The following is an 18,439-nucleotide window of genomic DNA, read 5'->3' as shown; positions in this document are numbered from 1 at the left end:
GAAAGAGAGAGAGGCGGGGGGGGGGGGGGAGGGGGGACAGAGGATCTGAATCAGGCTCCAGAGAGCCCGACACAGGGTTCAAACTCACGAACCGCGAGATCATGACCTGAGCCAGAGTCAGACGCTTAATCAACTGATCCTCCCAAGCACCCCCAAAATAACTTTCATTTCAGAATGATCTTAGACCTCTAGAAAAGTAGCCAAGACAGTACAGAGTTCTGATACCCCTTCACCCAGTTTCCCCTAACGTTAGCATCTTAACTGAGTATCTCTGTCAAAGCTAAGAAATTTACACTCGTACGTTACTGTTAGTTAAATTCCAAGCTTCATCTGCACGCCACTGGTTTTTCCCCTAATGTCCTCTTTCTGTCCCAGGAACTGAACCAGAAAACTACAATTGCATTTACTTGTCTTAAACCCTAGGTCTCTGCTGGTCTGTAATAGTTTGGTCCTTCCCTGTTTTTTTCATGACCTTGACAGTTTTGAGGAGTTCCAGCCAGGTATTTTGTAGAATGTCCCTAATTCTAGCTTGTCTAGTGTTTTCCCCCTGGTTCTAATGAGGGGATGGGTTTTGGGGAGAACTCCACAGAGGTGAGGTACCTTCTCATCTCATCATACCAGGGTGTGCGTGCCATCACCATGACAGATCGTGTGATGCTGGCCTTGACCACTTAGCTGAGGTGGTATCTGCCGGGTCCCCTGCTCCAAAACTCCCAACTACTACCTCATTCTCCAACAGGTCGCTGGCAAGTGGTGGGTGTGTAGTGCATGGGGAGGACCGTCGGCTGATGACATTGGCCTCTTTGTCCAGAAACATCTCCCCCAACATTTCCTCACATGCTGAGGACTGATCCACAGGACCTATTATAACATCTACCTAATAGGAAATTGGAGGGAATTTTTCTTTCTAAAGGGTTGTATACCTCAGGAACTGTCCCCCCACCCCCACTTGTTGCTGTTACCAACATTAACAAATGTGGTTTATGAAGGTGAAAAATGAATTGTATTGTGACATTTTCTTTTCTTTTCTGGTAATTTCTTGCTTAATTATTAATTATGCCTTTCTGTTTTACATTTTATTCGTGTTTATGTTTTAAAAATATTCTTGGAAGCCCAAAGTAGCAATTTTTGAAGACAATGTATGAGATAAGAGAAATTCTAAACCTAGGCCTACATTCCAGAGAAATGAAAACATATGCCCCCACGAACACTTGCCCAGGAATGTTCACAGCAAGCATTATCACAGCCAAAAAGTGGAAGCAACCCAAATGTCCATCACCTGCTGAATGGAGAAATAAAATGTGATCTATCTTACAATGGATATTCTTAAGCCAAGAAAAGGAATTAAGTACTGAAACATGCTACAACGTGGATGAACCTTGAAAATATTATGCTAAGTAAAAGAAGCCAGACCAAAAAAGCCATGTATCAGATGACTGGGTTTACATGAAGTACCTAGAGGAGTCCAACACATAGAGCCAGATGATCACACAGTGGTTGCCAGTGGCTGGGGGGGAAGGAATGGAAAGGGACAGACTTTGGTGACGGCTACACAACACTGTGACTGTCCTAAATACCCCTTAATTGTACATGTTAAAATAGTGATTTTTGGGGCGCCTGGGTGGCGCAGTCGGTTAAGCGTCCGACTTCAGCCAGGTCACGATCTCGTGGTCCGTGAGTTCGAGCCCCGCGTCGGGCTCTGGGCTGATGGCTCAGAGCCTGGAGCCTGTTTCCGATTCTGTGTCTCCCTCTCTCTCTGCCCCTCCCCCGTTCATGCTCTGTCTCTCTCTGTCCCAAAAATAAATAAACGTTGAAAAAAAAATTAAAAAAAAAAATAGTGATTTTTATGTGCGAATTTTATCTCCACTTAAAGGGGAAAAAAGGAAATCCTGAAATGCTCCCAATGTTGCTTGTGCCTGAAGTCAGGAAGGACAGCAGCAAGACTGGGGGCTCACAGGCAGCGACCTGAGAGAGTGCCGAGGCGACACCGAGCAGTGTCGTCCACCTCGAGCACAAGCATATGGCTGGGGAGAGACCTTTCTCCAAATCTGCTCACCGGGAGAAAGCAAGAACTCTGCAGGCTGCAGTCCAATCATACATTCACAGTGTGATTTATTGCTCTGCCTGAGGTTAAGTTCTACATTTCTTTCTTTCCTTTTTCTTTTTTTTAGTTTATTTATTTTTAATGTTTATTTATTTTTGAGAGAGAGAGAGAAAGAGTGCGAATGAGGGAGGGGCAGAGAGAGAGAGACACACACAGAATCTGAAGCAGGTTCCAGGCTCTGAGCTGTCAGCACAGAGCCTGACATGGGGCTTGAACTCACCAACTGTGAGATCATGACCTGAGCTGAAGTCAGACGCTTAGCCGACTAAACCACCCAAGTGCCCCTTTAGTTTATTTACTTTTGAGAGAGCGAGGGAACGTGAGCAGGGGAGGGACAAAGAGAGAGGGACAGAGAGAGAGGGAGACAGAGAATCCCAAGCAGGCTCCATCCACATTGTCAGCAGAGCCCAACGCAGGGCTCAAACCAATGAACCATGGAATCATGACCTGAGCCAAAATCAAGAGTCAGACGCTTAACTGAGTGAACCACCCAGGTGCCCCAGTTCTAGATCTCTATAAAGAAAGAAGTCCTGCCAGTCACAGCAATGTAGCAAATGGTGCGCTCCTAACGTGCCTTTTCTGTGCATGTAAGCAAGCTCTGTCTTGTTCTTTAAATGTCAGGGCAAGTACAGAAACGGTCTCATCTCAGTTGAAAATGAAATCTGTGTTTGCTCAGCTCAAGTTTAGCACACAACTGAGTATTTGCACAGAAAAACCAAGCACAGAGTGTACTTTAAAGAAGTAAATATCGGGGCGCCTGGGTGGCTCAGTTGGTTAAGCATCCGACTTCGGCTCAGGTCACAATCCTGTGGTTTGTAGGTTTGAGCCCCGCGTTGGGCTCACTGCTATCAGCTTGGAGCCTGCTTTGGAACCTCTGTCCCCCTCTCTCTCTGCCCTTCCCCCACTTGTGCTGTCTCAAAAATAAATGAAACATTAATTAAATAAAAAAAGTAAATATTATACATTTTTAGTTTTGAAAGTAACTTTTTATGTATATAGGCCCATATAAAAGATTTTTAAAAATCATGTGTACTGTAATTTCATAATGTTAAGGCCTATATGTAAGCCTAATCATGTTTTGCACAGAATTGTGCCTTAGGCCATATTTTATTCATATTGCTTTGGCTTATGGGGTTAAGTAGCTTCAGTTTTAGTCACTTTACTAATCAACATTATCCGTAAGTTTTCATGTTTTTTACATTAATTAAAATAAATTTGCAACCTTTATTTTTCTAGCTCAATAAATGTTTATTGAATGAAAGAAAGAAAGACTTAATTATCAACAATTACCATAGAAAAATAAGTCACAGGAAAGTAATGTTGCCTTGACAACCTTTATTTAAATCTACCAAGTCTGAGCATAACTTTATAAAAGTTAAACCCAATTTTGTCTTAAGTCAGTCATTTAACAAGTTTATCGTTTCCCTCTCTGAATTTAAAATTTCAGGGGCACCTGGGTGGCTCAGTCGGTTAAGCGTCCAACTCAGGTCATGATCTTGTGGTTTATGAGTTGAAGCCCCGTGTTGGGCTCTGGGTTGATAGCTCAGAGCCTGGAGCCTGCTTCAGATTCTGTGTCTCCCTCTCTGCCCCTCCCCTGCTTGCCTCTCTCTCTCTCACTCAAAAATAAACATTAAAAAAACCTTTTTTTAGTTTCTTTTTTTTTTAATTTTTTTTTTTCAACGTTTATTTATTTTTGGGACAGAGAGACACAGAGCATGAACAGGGGAGGGGCAGAGAGAGAGGGAGACACAGAATCGGAAACAGGCTCCAGGCTCTGAGCCATCAGCCCAGAGCCCGACGCGGGGCTCGAACTCACGGACCGCGAGATCGTGACCTGGCTGAAGTCGGACGCTTAACCGACTGCGCCACCCAGGCGCCCCCTTTTTTTAGTTTCAACAAAAAGATTAATTTCAAGAAAAGTAAGCTAAGTTTAACTATCTTTTTTAAAAAAATACTAAAGGCTAACTAAAACATCATTTTTGTTTGAAAGTGAAAACAGAACTACCCCACATATATAATATGTATCATATACCTCATCAGTATCCATAATGGAAATCTATGATAAGACTTTCAAGTGTTCTTGGATAAGGCAAAAATAAAATTAAGTAGGAAATTTAACAAAAGGAAATGCTGAAGGTTCTACCTATATTCCTGATTTGCAATAGAGTGGACCCTGTGTGGGAAAGGGAAACCCAAGTACAGTAGGTTAATATAATAAACTGGCCAAATTAACACAAATTAACACAGTGTTACAGGCTGAGCTGTGTTCCCCCACGAATTCATATGTTGAACTCTCTGCAGAACCTCAGAATGCAACCTTTTGGAGACTGGATCTTTAAGGAGGTAATAAGTAAAAACGAGGCCACTGGGGTGGGCCTGAATCCAATATGGCTGGTGACCTCACAAGTAGGAGATTAGGACACAGACACGCACGACAGGGAAGACCATGTGAGGACAGGGAGAGAAGGTGGCATCTGTAAGCCAAGGAGAGAGGCCTCAGGAAAGACTAAGCCTGCCGACATCCTGATCTCAGACCTCTAGCCTCCAGAATTGGGAGAGAATGAATGTCTGGTGTTCAAGCCAACGAGGCTGTGATACTGTGTTATGGCAGCCCTAGCAACCTAACACACAGATCCACCGAGAAACAGTCTCTTCTCAAAAGCATTAACAATTATACTGGAGTACTATACTTATGACATACTGATCACACTAATATACCATGAGTCGTAGATGCAATCATTTTTATGGAAGGATCCTCGGAAACCTGGAAATTACCGTAAGGGTTTCTCTAGGGTAAAAAAGACAGAGAATGGCTACCTTAAATGCTTTCCCCCTTCCTCTGAATCTTACCCACTAGAAAATAGCTCTTCAGGACCCAGCTTTGCTGGTCTGTTTTACTCAACGACTTGTGTTTACTAAGGAGATATGACAGTGAACAGACAAGTTCCTGCCTTCAGGAATTTTAATCCAATGAGAAAACTATAGGAAAGCTACTGTATTATGTTCTGATAAATAACTATGACAGTACTGGAACACAGAGGAGGGATGCTTAAACACCCTCTGAGATTCAAGGAAGGGAGGAAAGGCAAGAAATGAATAGAAGTTAGCCAAGCAAAGGGGGCAGGTGCTAGGGATTGTTCTAGACAATGAGAATAGCACATACAGAAGCCATGGCAAATACAGTACACTGTGACCCTCTACTGTGAGATCAACCTCATTCCTGATGAGGTAAAACAAACTGTAATTACTTACCTATCCCCTCCTTCCTGTTACTGTTATCAGACTGATAACTGAGAACCTGCCCTCTTACTTCTGGTTTAGTAACAGTCCAACATTTATCAAAGTCAAGTTCCTCTCAATGTGCCCTGAAATCTCTGCTCTGAATTCTAAGGAGAACATTAAAAGCACAAGACTTTGGAAGAAAATATTCAAGTATCATATACCTGATAAGGGATCTGTGTCTAGAATATATAAAGAACTCTTACTGGGGATGTAATGTATAGTATGGTGACTTTAGTTAATATTGTATTGCATGTTTGAAAGTTGCTAAAAGAAAAGATCTTAAAAGTTCTCTTCACGGGGCACCTGAGTGGCTCAGTCAGTTAAGCATCCAACTCTTGGTTTCAGTTCAGGTCATGGTTTCACAGTTTGTGAGACTGAGCCCCACATCAGTTTCAGCACTGACAGCATGGAGCCTGCCTGGGATTCTCTCTCCCTCTGTCTCTGCCCCTCCCCCACTCATGCTCAGGCTCTCTCTCTCTCTCTCTCTCTCTCAAAATAAACATTTTTTTAAAAAAGTTCTTATCACAAGAAAAAAAAAGTTTTGTAACTGTGTGGTGACAGATGTTAACTAGGCTTACGGCAGTGATCATTTCACAATATATACAAATATCAAATCATTAGGTAAACATGAAACTAATGCTATATATCAATTATACTTCAATTAAGAAAATAAGCAAAAGTTCTAATTATTTCTCAAGTTGCCTGGGTAGCTCAGTCAGTTGAGTACCTAACTTTTTTTTTTTTAATGTTTATTTATTTTTGAAGGAGAGACAGAGTGGGGGAGGGGTAGAGAGAGAGAGAGAGAGACAGACAGACAGACAGACACAGAATCTGAAGCAGGCTCCAAGCTCTGAGCTGTCAGCACAAAGCCTGATGCAGGGCTCAAACTCACAAGCCATGAGATCATGACCTGAGCCAAAGTCAGATGCTTAACCGACTGAGCCACCCAGGTGCCCCGAGCATCTAACTCTCGACACTCAGGTCACGATCTCATGGTTTGTGGGATTGAGCCTCGCACTGGGTTCCGGCTGACAGTGAGGAGCCTACTTGGGACTCTCTCTCTCTCCCTCTCTCTGCCCCTACCCTGCTTGCATGGTCTCTCTCAAAATTAAAAAAAATTTTTTTTTTTAAATAAATAGACATTTCTCTAGGGGTATCTGGGTGACTCAGTCGGTTAAGCGTCTGACTCCTGGTTTTGGCTCAGGTCACTATCTCACGGTTTGTGAGACTGAGACCCGCATCAGGCTCCAGGATGACAGCATGGAGCCTGCTTGGGATTCTCTCTCTCCCTCTCTCTCTCTGCTCCTCCCACGCTCTCACTCTCTCTCAAAATAAATTAACTTTTAAATAGACATTTCTCTAAAGAAGATATGCAAATGGCCAATGAGCACATGAAAAGATGCTCAGCATCATTAGCCACTAGGGAAAAGCAAATCAAAACCACAAGATACCACTCACACCCACTAGGATGGGTGGAATTGTATACCTAATATCAAGCGTTGGCAAGAATGTGGAGTAACTGGAATAGACTGATGCTGAGAATGTAAAATGGTTGCTTTTGAAAACAGTCTGGCAATTCCTCAATGAGTTAAGCAATTACCACCCAGCAATTCTACTCTTAGGTATATACCTAAGGGAAGTGAAAACATATGTCCACACACACATTTGTACATAAATGTTTATAGCAGCATTACTCAGGATAGCTAAAAGGTGGAAACAACCCAAATGTCCATCAACTGATCAATGGGTAAATCAAATCCACCCAATGGAATATTATTCAGCAAATAATATTTGGAATGAAGTGTTGATACCAAAACAACATGAACGAACCTTGAAAAACATCATGCTCCATGAAAGCCAGTCAAAAGGGAATACATGTTGTATGATTACATTTATATGAAATATTCAAAATAAGAACATCTACAGAGACAGAAAAGAGATTAGGGGCAACCTAAGAACGGAGGGGGTAGGAAGGGAATAGGAAATGACTGCTAATGGATATGAAGTTTCTTTTTTGCAGTGACGAAAATGTTCTTTGATTGTGGTGATGGCCGCACAACTCTGAGTGTCCTAAAATTACTGAATTTAGGTAATAGGTGACACTTTCAATAGGTGAATATTGTATGGTATATGAAGTATATCTCAACAGAGCTATTTAAAAAAAAAGTGTAAGACTTTAGTGACTATCCCTAAGTACCCTTTAAACACTTCCATTTGGATGCCATCCCATTATCACCTCAGACTCAACATGTTCTAACTGATGACTCTCTTACTTTCCAACACAGACCCATCCATACCCCAGTCACCTGTTTTTTCATACCACAAAAAGATTACCCTCCTCCACCAGTCCTGACGGCCTTTGTGCGAGCTAGTTCCATCTCTTCCCTGCTGCCTACTTTCTCTCAATACCAGTCCCTTAGCTATCATAGGAGCATGATACTTTCATAATCTTCTCTTGTTCCTCCTTCACACTGCTTCCCTTGCTGAGTATACCATATCTACATTCAACCTCTCCTTTAGACTCCAAATTATTTTGCAGAATTTTCTGTATTCAGTATTATTTATGCTGATCTTCTCTGCCTAGCTGGATGACCAAGTCCTTAAATGTAAGAGCCAGCAGAGCAGACCCTCGAACAACACACATGTCAGGGACACTGCACCCCTGTGCGGTCGAAAATTCATGTTTAACTTTTAACTCCCCCAAAACTTAACTACTAATAGCCTACTGTTGGACAGAAGCCTTACTGATAACATAAATAATCGATTAACATATATTTGGTATGTTACATGTATTATATATATACTGTGATCTTACAATAATACCTAACTTCTTAATTTTGGGCGGGGGGCAGTATTTCTAGGCTATGTGGTTCATCTGTGAGTTTTTCCAAACTTGCAAATCTCCAAAAACGTTTCCAATATATTCACTGAAGAAAATCCACACATAAGTGGATCTGCACAGTTCAAACCTGTGTTGTTCAAGGGTCAACTGCACTTGCTTTTTACAATTTAATAAATATTTATGGCGTGCCTAGTGTTTTAAGGGTTTTATATACAGGGAAACATAAAAATGTTTCCGCCTTGAAGTATCAGGGGAAAAGAAGATGAACAAGTCAACACGTACCAAACAAAACACTGTAAAGTCTCAGAGCACACAGAGCTCTCACTGGGTTAGCAGTGAGATCTAGAAAAACCTCATCTAAGAACTATATCTACTTTCCCTGCTCATTTCAGATGGCACAGATAAGGGTCAAATCACATCACATATATTTTACAAAGAGCATTTGTAAAATCTTTCTCCCATGTAATATGGTATCATTTTAATTATTCAATTCCTCACTATCACAGATAACTAAGAACCAAAACAGTATTTTGCATTTGATAAGCATTACATTTGACGTATTTAGTAATCTCTATAGAACCTAATACATACCATTTCCCCTCCACACTTCAGCTAAATGGCAACTGCCCTCTCCAGGTTCCTTGCAAAATTCTACAACATCTCGACATGTTGTTTCTGGTGTTATGGGAACTTCTGTTAAAATCTGCTCGTTGTTGCTCAAGAACACGGTTAATATCATCTGTAAGAGAAAAGATTTAAGCTACAATTTACAGTCATTATCATAAGGAGATCAATCTGTAAACTTAAAATGATCCCCTCTACCTCCCACTCCCCCACCTGTACCAAAATGCCCTACAGGATTAACTTTTGGAAACAGATAAGCTAATCTAAAATTCATGTAGAGTGGCAGTCGGAAGAGCACATAACTCTTGACCTCAGAGTTGTGAGTTCAAGCCCCGTGTGAGGTGGAGAGATTACTTAATAAACTTAAAAAGATTAAAAGATAAATATAATCTGTGTAGAGAAATTAAAATGTAAAACAAGTCACGAGAATTCCCAAAGAGAGCAGTATTAGAAGGGACCCAACAGCACTACCAGATATTATGAAGCCTCAAAAGGATATAGCAGAAGCACATGAACCCATCAGGGCAACAAACTCTCAAGTCCAGACATGGTGTGAGTGAGGAAGGAGATGCCTCCACAGTGACGAAGGAAAAGACCGTGCAGTGAAGGAGGTTTGATTAAAACTCCCAGCTGCAAGGGAAAACTGGCTTTATACTGCACATCATAGACCAGCATAAGTTCCTAATAGATCAAATATTCAAATATAAATCATAAATTTATAAAAGCTTAAAATAAAACCAGGTAAATTCCTTCTTATAACCTTGGAGTACAGAAGTTCATTCTCGCTATAACTAAAAAAAAAAAAAAAAAAAAACCCAGACACTACAAAAAAAGATATATTCAAGTAATCAAATAAATGAATCTTTTACAAAGCGAAAAGAAACAGGAAAAAATATCTGCAATGCATATGACAAATAAAAGGCTAAACTTAATATATAAAAGGCTTCTAAAACTGGTAACAAAAAGACCAAATATCCAATTTATTTTTAAAATTGGCTGAGGAAGGGGCATCTGGCTGGCTCAGTTGAATACGTGCAACTCCTGATCTCAGGGTTGTGAGTTCAAGCCCCACATCGAGTGTAGAGATTACTTAAAAGTTTAAAAAACATTGGTTGAGGAAATACAACAATATACCACAATAAAATGCAAATGGCCCTTAAACATGAAAATTTATTATCACATATTTGAAAAAGAGTAAAATAAAAATTGTCCAGCTTTTTTTTAATCTTAAAAAAAAATCCTACCATTTTGATCTAAGCTACAAAGTGATCATAATGGAAGGAACTTCTTCAAAAACATTTCTCCCAAGGTACGACTGAAACTGAAGATTTTCTTCAGTCAGACATACTATGAAGGACTTCAGTTTGTTCTTTGATCAAAGTCAGAAGCAAAGTCTGCATTTGTCCCCACAACCCCCTCTCACTTAGAATCTCAGCTGCTGATTAAGTATTTTATTTTAGTTCACGGTTAAAGAAATTTTTTCTCAGAGGTGCCCTAAATTCCTAAATCCTGAGATTAAATATCCTCACGATGACGTTCTGGAACCAACACCGCGCCCCCCCACCCCCTCCTCAGCCTGTCCTTCTGAGGGGGAGGGGCCGTGCATTTTCTGAATGTAAATCAGAAGTCACTCCCTTGCTTAAAATATTCAGGAGCTCCACAAGGCTCAAGAGCAGCCCTTCCCCAAACATTTGTTTTCTAGTGACGTACAGCAAACGGGCGTCTTCACTGAGCACTTCAGAGTCGAATGTTCACGTGAACCTCTACTTCCTCCCCCAGAGACTCTTCTGGGGCTTGATCTCCCTGGAACTCCGTCTGAGAAAAGCCTAGACTTCAGGGTGAGCTACCACTGCCAGCCCGATTCCTGGCCTTCCGGTGCCCCCCCCCCCAGCCCCAGGCAAGTGCCGTCAGGCTGCTGCCCCAACCCCCCTTGCCTGACAACTCCAATTCACCCTGCAAAATCCAGTTCACGTGCTACCACCCTTGCAAAACCTCCCTCGGCTGCCTCTGCTCACCAGGGAAGCCACATGATCCGTCCTTTGTGACCTAGTTCCTCTTCACATACATCTTTATTACATCACAGCACGAACATGTCCTCCGGCCCACGAGGCTCCAGCAGGTCACTTCTGAGTCTGTCACATGCTGCTGCCTGGCCAGGATCTGGGGCAGGGCAGGCCCACGGAAATCTGGTGGCCTCCACGAATGACACTAAGAAGACTCTGCCCCACCGTACAACTGGGGAAGTACTGCACATAATCTAAGATACATCCAGTTTGTCCAGTAACAAGCATGGTTCCCCTCAGTTCTTCTTGGATATTACGAATACATTTCAATTCTATAAGAACTTAAGCAGTTATTTCTGCTCACTAACCCATATGAGGAAATTATAAAAATGGAGGCTTTGGAATACTGAAATAAATGGCCTGGAACCTACAGAATTTGGAATAAAATAGTAATTCCTGGATCCATTGCAAACAAGTCCAGAACTGAAGGGCCTTAATGCTTTAACCATTTCTTTCTTTCTTTTTTTTAAATGTTTTATTATTTGTCAGAGTGGGGGAGGGGCAGAGAGAGAGAGAGGGACAGACAGACAGACAGAATCCAAAGCAGGCTCCAGGCTCTGAGCTGTCAGCACACAGCCCGACGCCACCCAGGGCTTGAACTCACAGACCTTGAGATCGTGACCTGAGCCGAAGTCAGCCGCTTAACCGACTGAGCCACCCAGGTGCCCCAATACTTTAACAGTTTCAACAGAACCAGAATATATTTTTATTCTTGTTCACACACATTTATTTTACACTGCTAATGGTACATTATGTAATTTCATAGCCAATGCTTTTCAAGATCTAGCAATATATTTACCTAAATCATGCTTTATAAATCAAAAAAATCAAACAAGTGAAAATATATTTCTTCTTCTTCTTCTTCTTCTTCTTCTTCTTCTTCTTCTTCTTCTTTTTTTTTTACTACCTTCCCTTTAAGGGCTAACACTACAGTTCACTAATAAGTAGCAGAGTGTGGGGCGCCTGGGTGGCGCAGTCGGTTGAGCATCCGACTTCAGCCAGGTCACGATCTCGCGGTCCGTGAGTTCGAGCCCCGCGTCAGGCTCTGGGCTGATGGCTCAGAGCCTGGAGCCTGTTTCCGATTCTGTGTCTCCCTCTCTTTCTGCCCCTCCCCCGTTCATGCTCTGTCTCTCTCTGTCCCAAAAATAAATAAATGTTGAAAAAAAAAAATTTAATAAGTAGCAGAGTGAACACTCTGTTTCCCTCAGTTCCTCAGAGTATTTTAAGTTCATTTATTTTGAGAGAGCATGAGGGGGAGAGGGACAGAGAAAATCCCAAGCAGGCTCTGCACTGTCAGCACCGAGCCCAACGCAGGGCTTGAACCCACGAACTGTGACATCATGATCTGAGCCAAGGTCGGACGCTTAACTGACTGAGCCACCCAGGGGCCCTTTACCAGGGTATTTTTATTCCTTATCCCTCCACCCCTGCCTGCGCAGCCCATGGTATGTTCTCAGTACCACGGGGCAGTGAATGTTTACATCATCTCTTGCTCCTGGAAGACAGAACCCTGGCCAGAGCGGGGACCAGTATGGCACCCCCACCACGGCACAGGGCAGCCCCGTCAGCATGCACTCACAAAAGCTCGGCTTGCGCTCATTTGCTCTGAAAAGCAGAGTCTCTGATGAACATGTTGTCAGGATGAACAATGGAATGACACTATTTTGGGACACTTTTTGAATTACCCAGACTTTTCAGCTCACGAGTAAGATCAACATGGTGGGGTGGGGGAGGAGAGGCAGAATGGCACACTTTGGAGTCTGAACGCTTAATTGTAAAAGCTAAGCCCTCCCAGATAACCTACCCCAAAGTCACTAAACACTACCTCAGTTTTTAAGCTCTGTTCTGTAATCTTTAGTAAACCCTATCTTTTCTAATCTTAGCAAACTTCATTTTCCCTAATCTCTAATTATCCAATCCAAGCTAATTTCATTATAATCATGACAGATTTAAAAGCTTTCAAGCTAAATGAAACTGGCATTGACCTGGATAGTGCAGGCTTCCCTAGAGCATCACCTAAGATTAATGCTGAGAAGGCTGCCGTTCGTTATTTTAGCAAGATCTCCTTCACTTAGGGAAACTGAACACCTCCAACACAAATATCGTAGCATATTGATCCTACAAGCACTGTTTTGTTTACATTTTCACATCTCTGAAATCACAACATATCTTACAATTGACAGCATGTCACAATCCAACAGGTAGTATTTTTTTCTCTTAATAGTAAGACAGAGATGAAACCCAACAGGATTAGGGAACCTAAAGAAAACAAGTGCAGGAAAAAAGAAAAGAAGTTAAGGTTTATCCTTCCTAAAAAATGAATATGCTGAAGATAAAAGATTTGGTTAACCACATTAGAAAAACACGCAAAGATCTGTACTGCGAGCTGTCACAAATAGAGCACGTGACGACAAGACGCCCACCTCAAACCATTCCAGACAAGTCACAGCCACAGACCCTGCTGGCCCTGCTCCCCGTCCTCAGTCACCCCCAAACGTCCGCCTCCTCTCGGAAGTTTTCCTGACACCGGTGTTCACCCTTCCTGACCCAACCTGAGATCCGGCCTCCTGTTCCGCTTTCCTGTGGCAGACTGTGGCTACTTGCAGTGCAATCAACATTCCTACATGAAATAGTGGATGTTTTCTTGCTTACATCCTCTAGCAGAACAGTATAGTGACTCACGGGAATGAGTTATATAACCCATTATCAGGCTCTGAAATTGTCTAAGTTTGTCTCAAGCTGTGTGTGTATTTATTTTTTAAAAAATCTAAAAATCCCAAAACCACTACAAGGCTGCTGAACTCAGAGCCTGAGTACAATGCTGGACACATAAATGGTGCTCAGTAAAGGAAGGCAGGCCAGCAAGCAGGTAACTGTGTAACCCTATGAACTAACTTGGGAGGTCACTTTATCCTTACTTTCAAGAACATTTGAGCTACATAAAGAAAATCAACTAATCGCTAATAACCACTGATTTACATATCTACACATATCCTTTAAAATGTTTACAAATTTGGTATTTAAAGGATGTTCTTGGGGTGCCTGGGTGGCTCAGCTAGTTAGGCGTCCAACTTCAGCTCAGGTCATGATCTCACGGTTCGTGGTTTGGAATCTCTGTGCTGACAGTGCAGAGCTTGCTGGGGATTTTCTCTCTCTCCATCTCTCTCTGCCCCTCCCCCACGCATGTGCACGCGCTTTCTCTCAAAATGAAATAAACTTAAAAAATAAAAATACAACAAAATATTAACCACAGATTTACATGATCCCACAATTCCACTCCTACTTACCCAAGAGAGTAAAAATACATGTCCATACAAAGTCCTGTATGTAAATGCTCATAGCAGCATTATTCATAACAGCCAAGATGAGGAAGCAACCCAGATGTCCATCAACCAATAAATGGATAAATGAAATGTGACCCATCACGCAATGGAATATTATTCAGCCATAAAAAGAAACAAAGTGCTGGGGCACCTGCTGGCTCAGACGGTAGAGCATGCGACTCTTGATGTCAGGGTCGTGCTCATAAGGAAACTTGAAATAAGCCAAATTCTGTCATTGGCTCTACCGCTGACTTTGCTGTGCCTGCCTGGGGAAGCACCCCCTCCCGTCGCTACAGGTCATGGCTTCTCGTCTGCAGCTCAACAGGTAACGTGGACAGGACAACGCTTTAGGACAACGCTTCTCCGAGTTTGCTGGGCCTCACCCCCTCAGGTGAAACATCAGATCCCTTAGCTCACCAACCTCACCTACTTCCATTTTCTAGTGGAAAAGGAACTCAGGGACAACAAAGATAACTGAGGAGAAATAAAACAATAAAAGCTATACCACACTGTAGGTACTGGTAATAAATAACTCACCTGGCAGCTTATAAATAAGTAGCTCATAAAAGCCATAAAAAGCAACAGCTGGAGTGCAGGCAAAGAAACATCAGAAGACCCTTTCAAGTTTCCTAGTGGGCTGTGTGCCCCAACACGAGAGTCAACATTAGCTCCCTTCTGACCCTAGCATGTTGTAACACTGTTCACCGATTCACCAATTTAAAATCTCAGAAACATCAGGGCTGTAAGGAAAACTAAGTCTAAGACATCGCCCTGTATGCCTCATCCCACTTCCCTAAACCAACCTCTCAAAGACTGAAACACATGCCAGGAAGCCCTTGCCCACTCACACAGAGCAAGGAGCAAAAAGTAAGACGAACCTGGGAGGTACCCTAGCCTCCCTTCTCTCTCATGCTCCACAGACACGTTAGTAATACTGCTGACCCTAATTTCAAAGTACACCCAGAATGTGACTTCTCTTTTCCATTGCTGCTACCCTGGCCCAAACCATCACTACCACTCAGCTGGACATTTGCAAGAGCAACTTAATTGGTCCAGTTTTCATTCCTGCCCTTCAGGTATTATCACTTCGCTCAATTTGCTCAAGTAGTTTCCTACCTCTCTCAGAATAAATTCCAAAGTCCTAAGTACCATCTGTAAGGTCCTACATGATCTGCATCTCTCTCTCTCTCTCTCTCTCTCTCTCTCTCTCTCTCTCTCTCTCTCTCTCACACACACACACACACACACACACACACACACACACACACACAATCATCTTGATCTTTCCTCTTACAGCACACCGCCCTTCACTTCCCTGCCCCAGCCACAATGAAAGAACACATTAACACATTTTCACTGTTCTTCCAACAGAGCAAGCCAACTTCTGCCTCAGGGCCTTTGCACTGGCTGCTCTCTACCTAGACCACTCTTCCCCCAGCTACTAATATGACTGTATTATTCTCTTCTTTCAGACCTCTGCCCCAGTGTCACCTTATCGGAGGAGCTTTCCCTCATCGAACTATAATCCTTTTATCATACTGCTTTTTCTTTTCTTCTTAGCACTCACCACCACCACCTAATCTAGGTTATGTATTTATGTCTATCCTCGTTCTCCTCTCATTGGAACACAAGCTCCCTGAGAACAGGAATTTTAGCTCACTGCTATATCACCAGTGCTTGCAGTAGTGCCCAGAACATAGTAGGCACTCAATAAACCTCTCCAGTTATATATCATTTTTTCTCTTTTAAGTTTATTTATTTTTGAGAGAGAGAGACAGAGAGACAGTGAGCACACACACACACACACACACACACACACACACACACACACACACAAACTGGGAGGAGCAGAGAAAGGGAGAGGGAAGAGAGAGAATCCCAAGCAGGCTCCACGCTGTCAGTGCAGAGCCTGACACAGGGCTTAAACCCAGACTATGACATCATGACCCGAACTGAAATCAAGAGTTGGACGTTTAATCGACTGAGCCACCCAGGTGCCCCAAAATTTCTTTTTTCAATAGCTTGAGTTAGAAAGGGTAGGCACACACCTTCTCATCTTCAAGGTCTCTATAGAAAAAGACTGCCAGTATTTTATCCCTCTAATCAGTAAGTTAGTCCACATCAAAGAAAAAAAAAATCTTTGAAAAATGAAAGCCAGGAGCCCATTACACACACACACACACACACACACACACACACACACACGTTAACACTGGGCAGATTTCACTCACACCCAGAGACGGTATGGCCGTCCCTTGTTAAAGCCTTCCCTCCTCCCACAAGGTGGCACTGCAGGGCATCAGGGAGTGAGTGTTCCCTGCCCCGCTCAAGTAGGGGAGGAGTAAGATTAACTACAAAGAAAACAGAGGAATAGTTTAATAGTAATAGTTCAATTTCCAAAATTGGGATTTGCATTATTTTGGAATAAAACAGAACTGGCCTTTGGAGAGCGACGGGATTTTTTCCTAAGAAATGAGAAGTGCAAACCTGCAGGGCTGCATCTTTAACCCTCATGAGAGAGCAGATACATTTAAATATCTGAGTAGTTGATCTCACAGTTTGTGAGTTCGAGCCCCGCGTTGGGCTCTGTGCTGACGGCTTAGAGCCTGGAGCCTGCTTCAAATTCTATGTCTCCCTCTCTCTCTGCTCCTCCCCTGCTCATGCTCTGTCTCTCTCTCCTTCAAAAATAAATAAAAACATTAAAAAAAATGTTTTTTAAATATCTGAGTAGCATCTATTCAAAGTTAAATGTCCATTAAACTAGATCCTCAATAACCATATCAATTGTTTAGTTCAAATCACTGTTTTTATTTGCTTCAATAATTAAACATTTAAAAAGTATACATTCTAACATACAAAAATTCCCTCTCACCAATTTGAGTAGATGAAATCTGGGTTATACCTTATCGCTGGGAATACAAAACATACACCTTAGCTTCCCTTCACCTTATTAATCTCCTATTTAAAAGCATATGCATATAAAGGAAACCTGTGTAAAACCGTGCAGAAATGCAAAATTCACAAAACTTTCCATAATGCTTTAGATATGTCACTACTATCAGGTGTGGAGGTGATGCAGCTGACCAAACTGAATCTAGTCACTAAAACTTAAAGAATCTTCCACAATAGGGGCGCCTGGGGGGCTCAGTCGGTTAAGCGTCCAACTCTTGGTTTCAGCTCAGGTCATGATCTCACAGCTCCTGACTTCGAGCCCTGCACTGGGTTCCACACTGGTGCAGAGCCTACTTGGGATTCTCTCTCTCCCTCTCCCTCTACTCCTCCCCCGCTTGCTCTCTCTCTCAAAATAAAGAAAAACACTGAAAAAACCCCAGAATCTTCTACAATAGATAAAGGGCAGTATCAACTCTGAACTCCTGTTGATCCGCGTCAGGAATCACTGCCTGGTATGACGGCTGCTTTACTGACATCGTCCAAGTGGACAACACCGGGAAAGCAGAACAAACATAGATTTTCAAACCACAGGCGGTGACCTACCAGTGGGCTATAAAATCAATTAGTGCCTCAAGGGCCAGTTTTAGATTTTAATGGAATAGAACATAAAAACATAAAATAGTGTTAAGAGAACAAAAAGACAAACCACAGACTGGGAGGAAATATTTACAAAATACATATCTGATAATGGACTTACATCCTATAAATATACAGAGAACTCTTAAAATAAGCAAACCAATCAAAATATGGACAAAAGATTCCAGAAGATCAAATAAGACATACAGACGGCAAACAAGCAGACAAGATGCTCAACCTCACAGATCACCAGGGAGTTGCAAATTAAAACAACAGCGACACCACACACCTATGAGAATGGCCAAAACCCAGAACACGGACACCACCAAATGCTGGTAAAGATGCGGAACAAAGAGAGCTTGCTGGTGGAAATGCAAGATGGCACGGCCGCTGCCTGGCAGTTTCTTACAAAACTAAACATACCCTGACCATATGATTCAGCAACGGAGCTGCTTGATATTTACCCAAATGAGTTTGAAACTTACATACAAAAGCCTACACAGGAATGTTTATAGCAGCTTCATCCAAAACTTGGGAGCCACCAAGATGTCCTTCAGGAGGTGAATGGATAAACAGACAGTGGTCCATCCAGACAATGGAATAGTATTCAGCGATAAAAAGTGACAGCTGCCAAGTCACAAAAAGACACAGGAATTTTTTAAGATTTGAGACA

At 42.3% G+C, this 18,439-nt stretch overlaps 1 protein-coding gene across 4 annotated transcripts in view; it reads right to left on the bottom strand.

Moving 5' to 3' along the window:
* Window positions 1-18,439, bottom strand: part of PPP1R13B (protein phosphatase 1 regulatory subunit 13B) — a 102,710-nt gene that overhangs the window by 49,325 nt on the left and 34,946 nt on the right. For all 4 annotated transcript variants that reach the window (XM_086708688.1, XM_086708690.1, XM_086708687.1 and 1 more), the window contains exon 2: window positions 8,820-8,967. In XM_086708688.1, the coding sequence (XP_086564814.1) occupies window positions 8,820-8,967 (148 nt within the window). The remainder of the gene's footprint in view (window positions 1-8,819; window positions 8,968-18,439) is intronic.

Source organism: Puma concolor, chromosome B3 (assembly GCF_028749965.1).
Source record: "Puma concolor isolate L17-30 chromosome B3, mPumCon1.1.hap2, whole genome shotgun sequence".
NCBI classification, from domain to species: Eukaryota; Metazoa; Chordata; class Mammalia; order Carnivora; family Felidae; genus Puma; species Puma concolor.
Note: the sequence above shows the minus strand (reverse complement) of the source record. Positions and strands in the feature narration are given on the sequence as shown.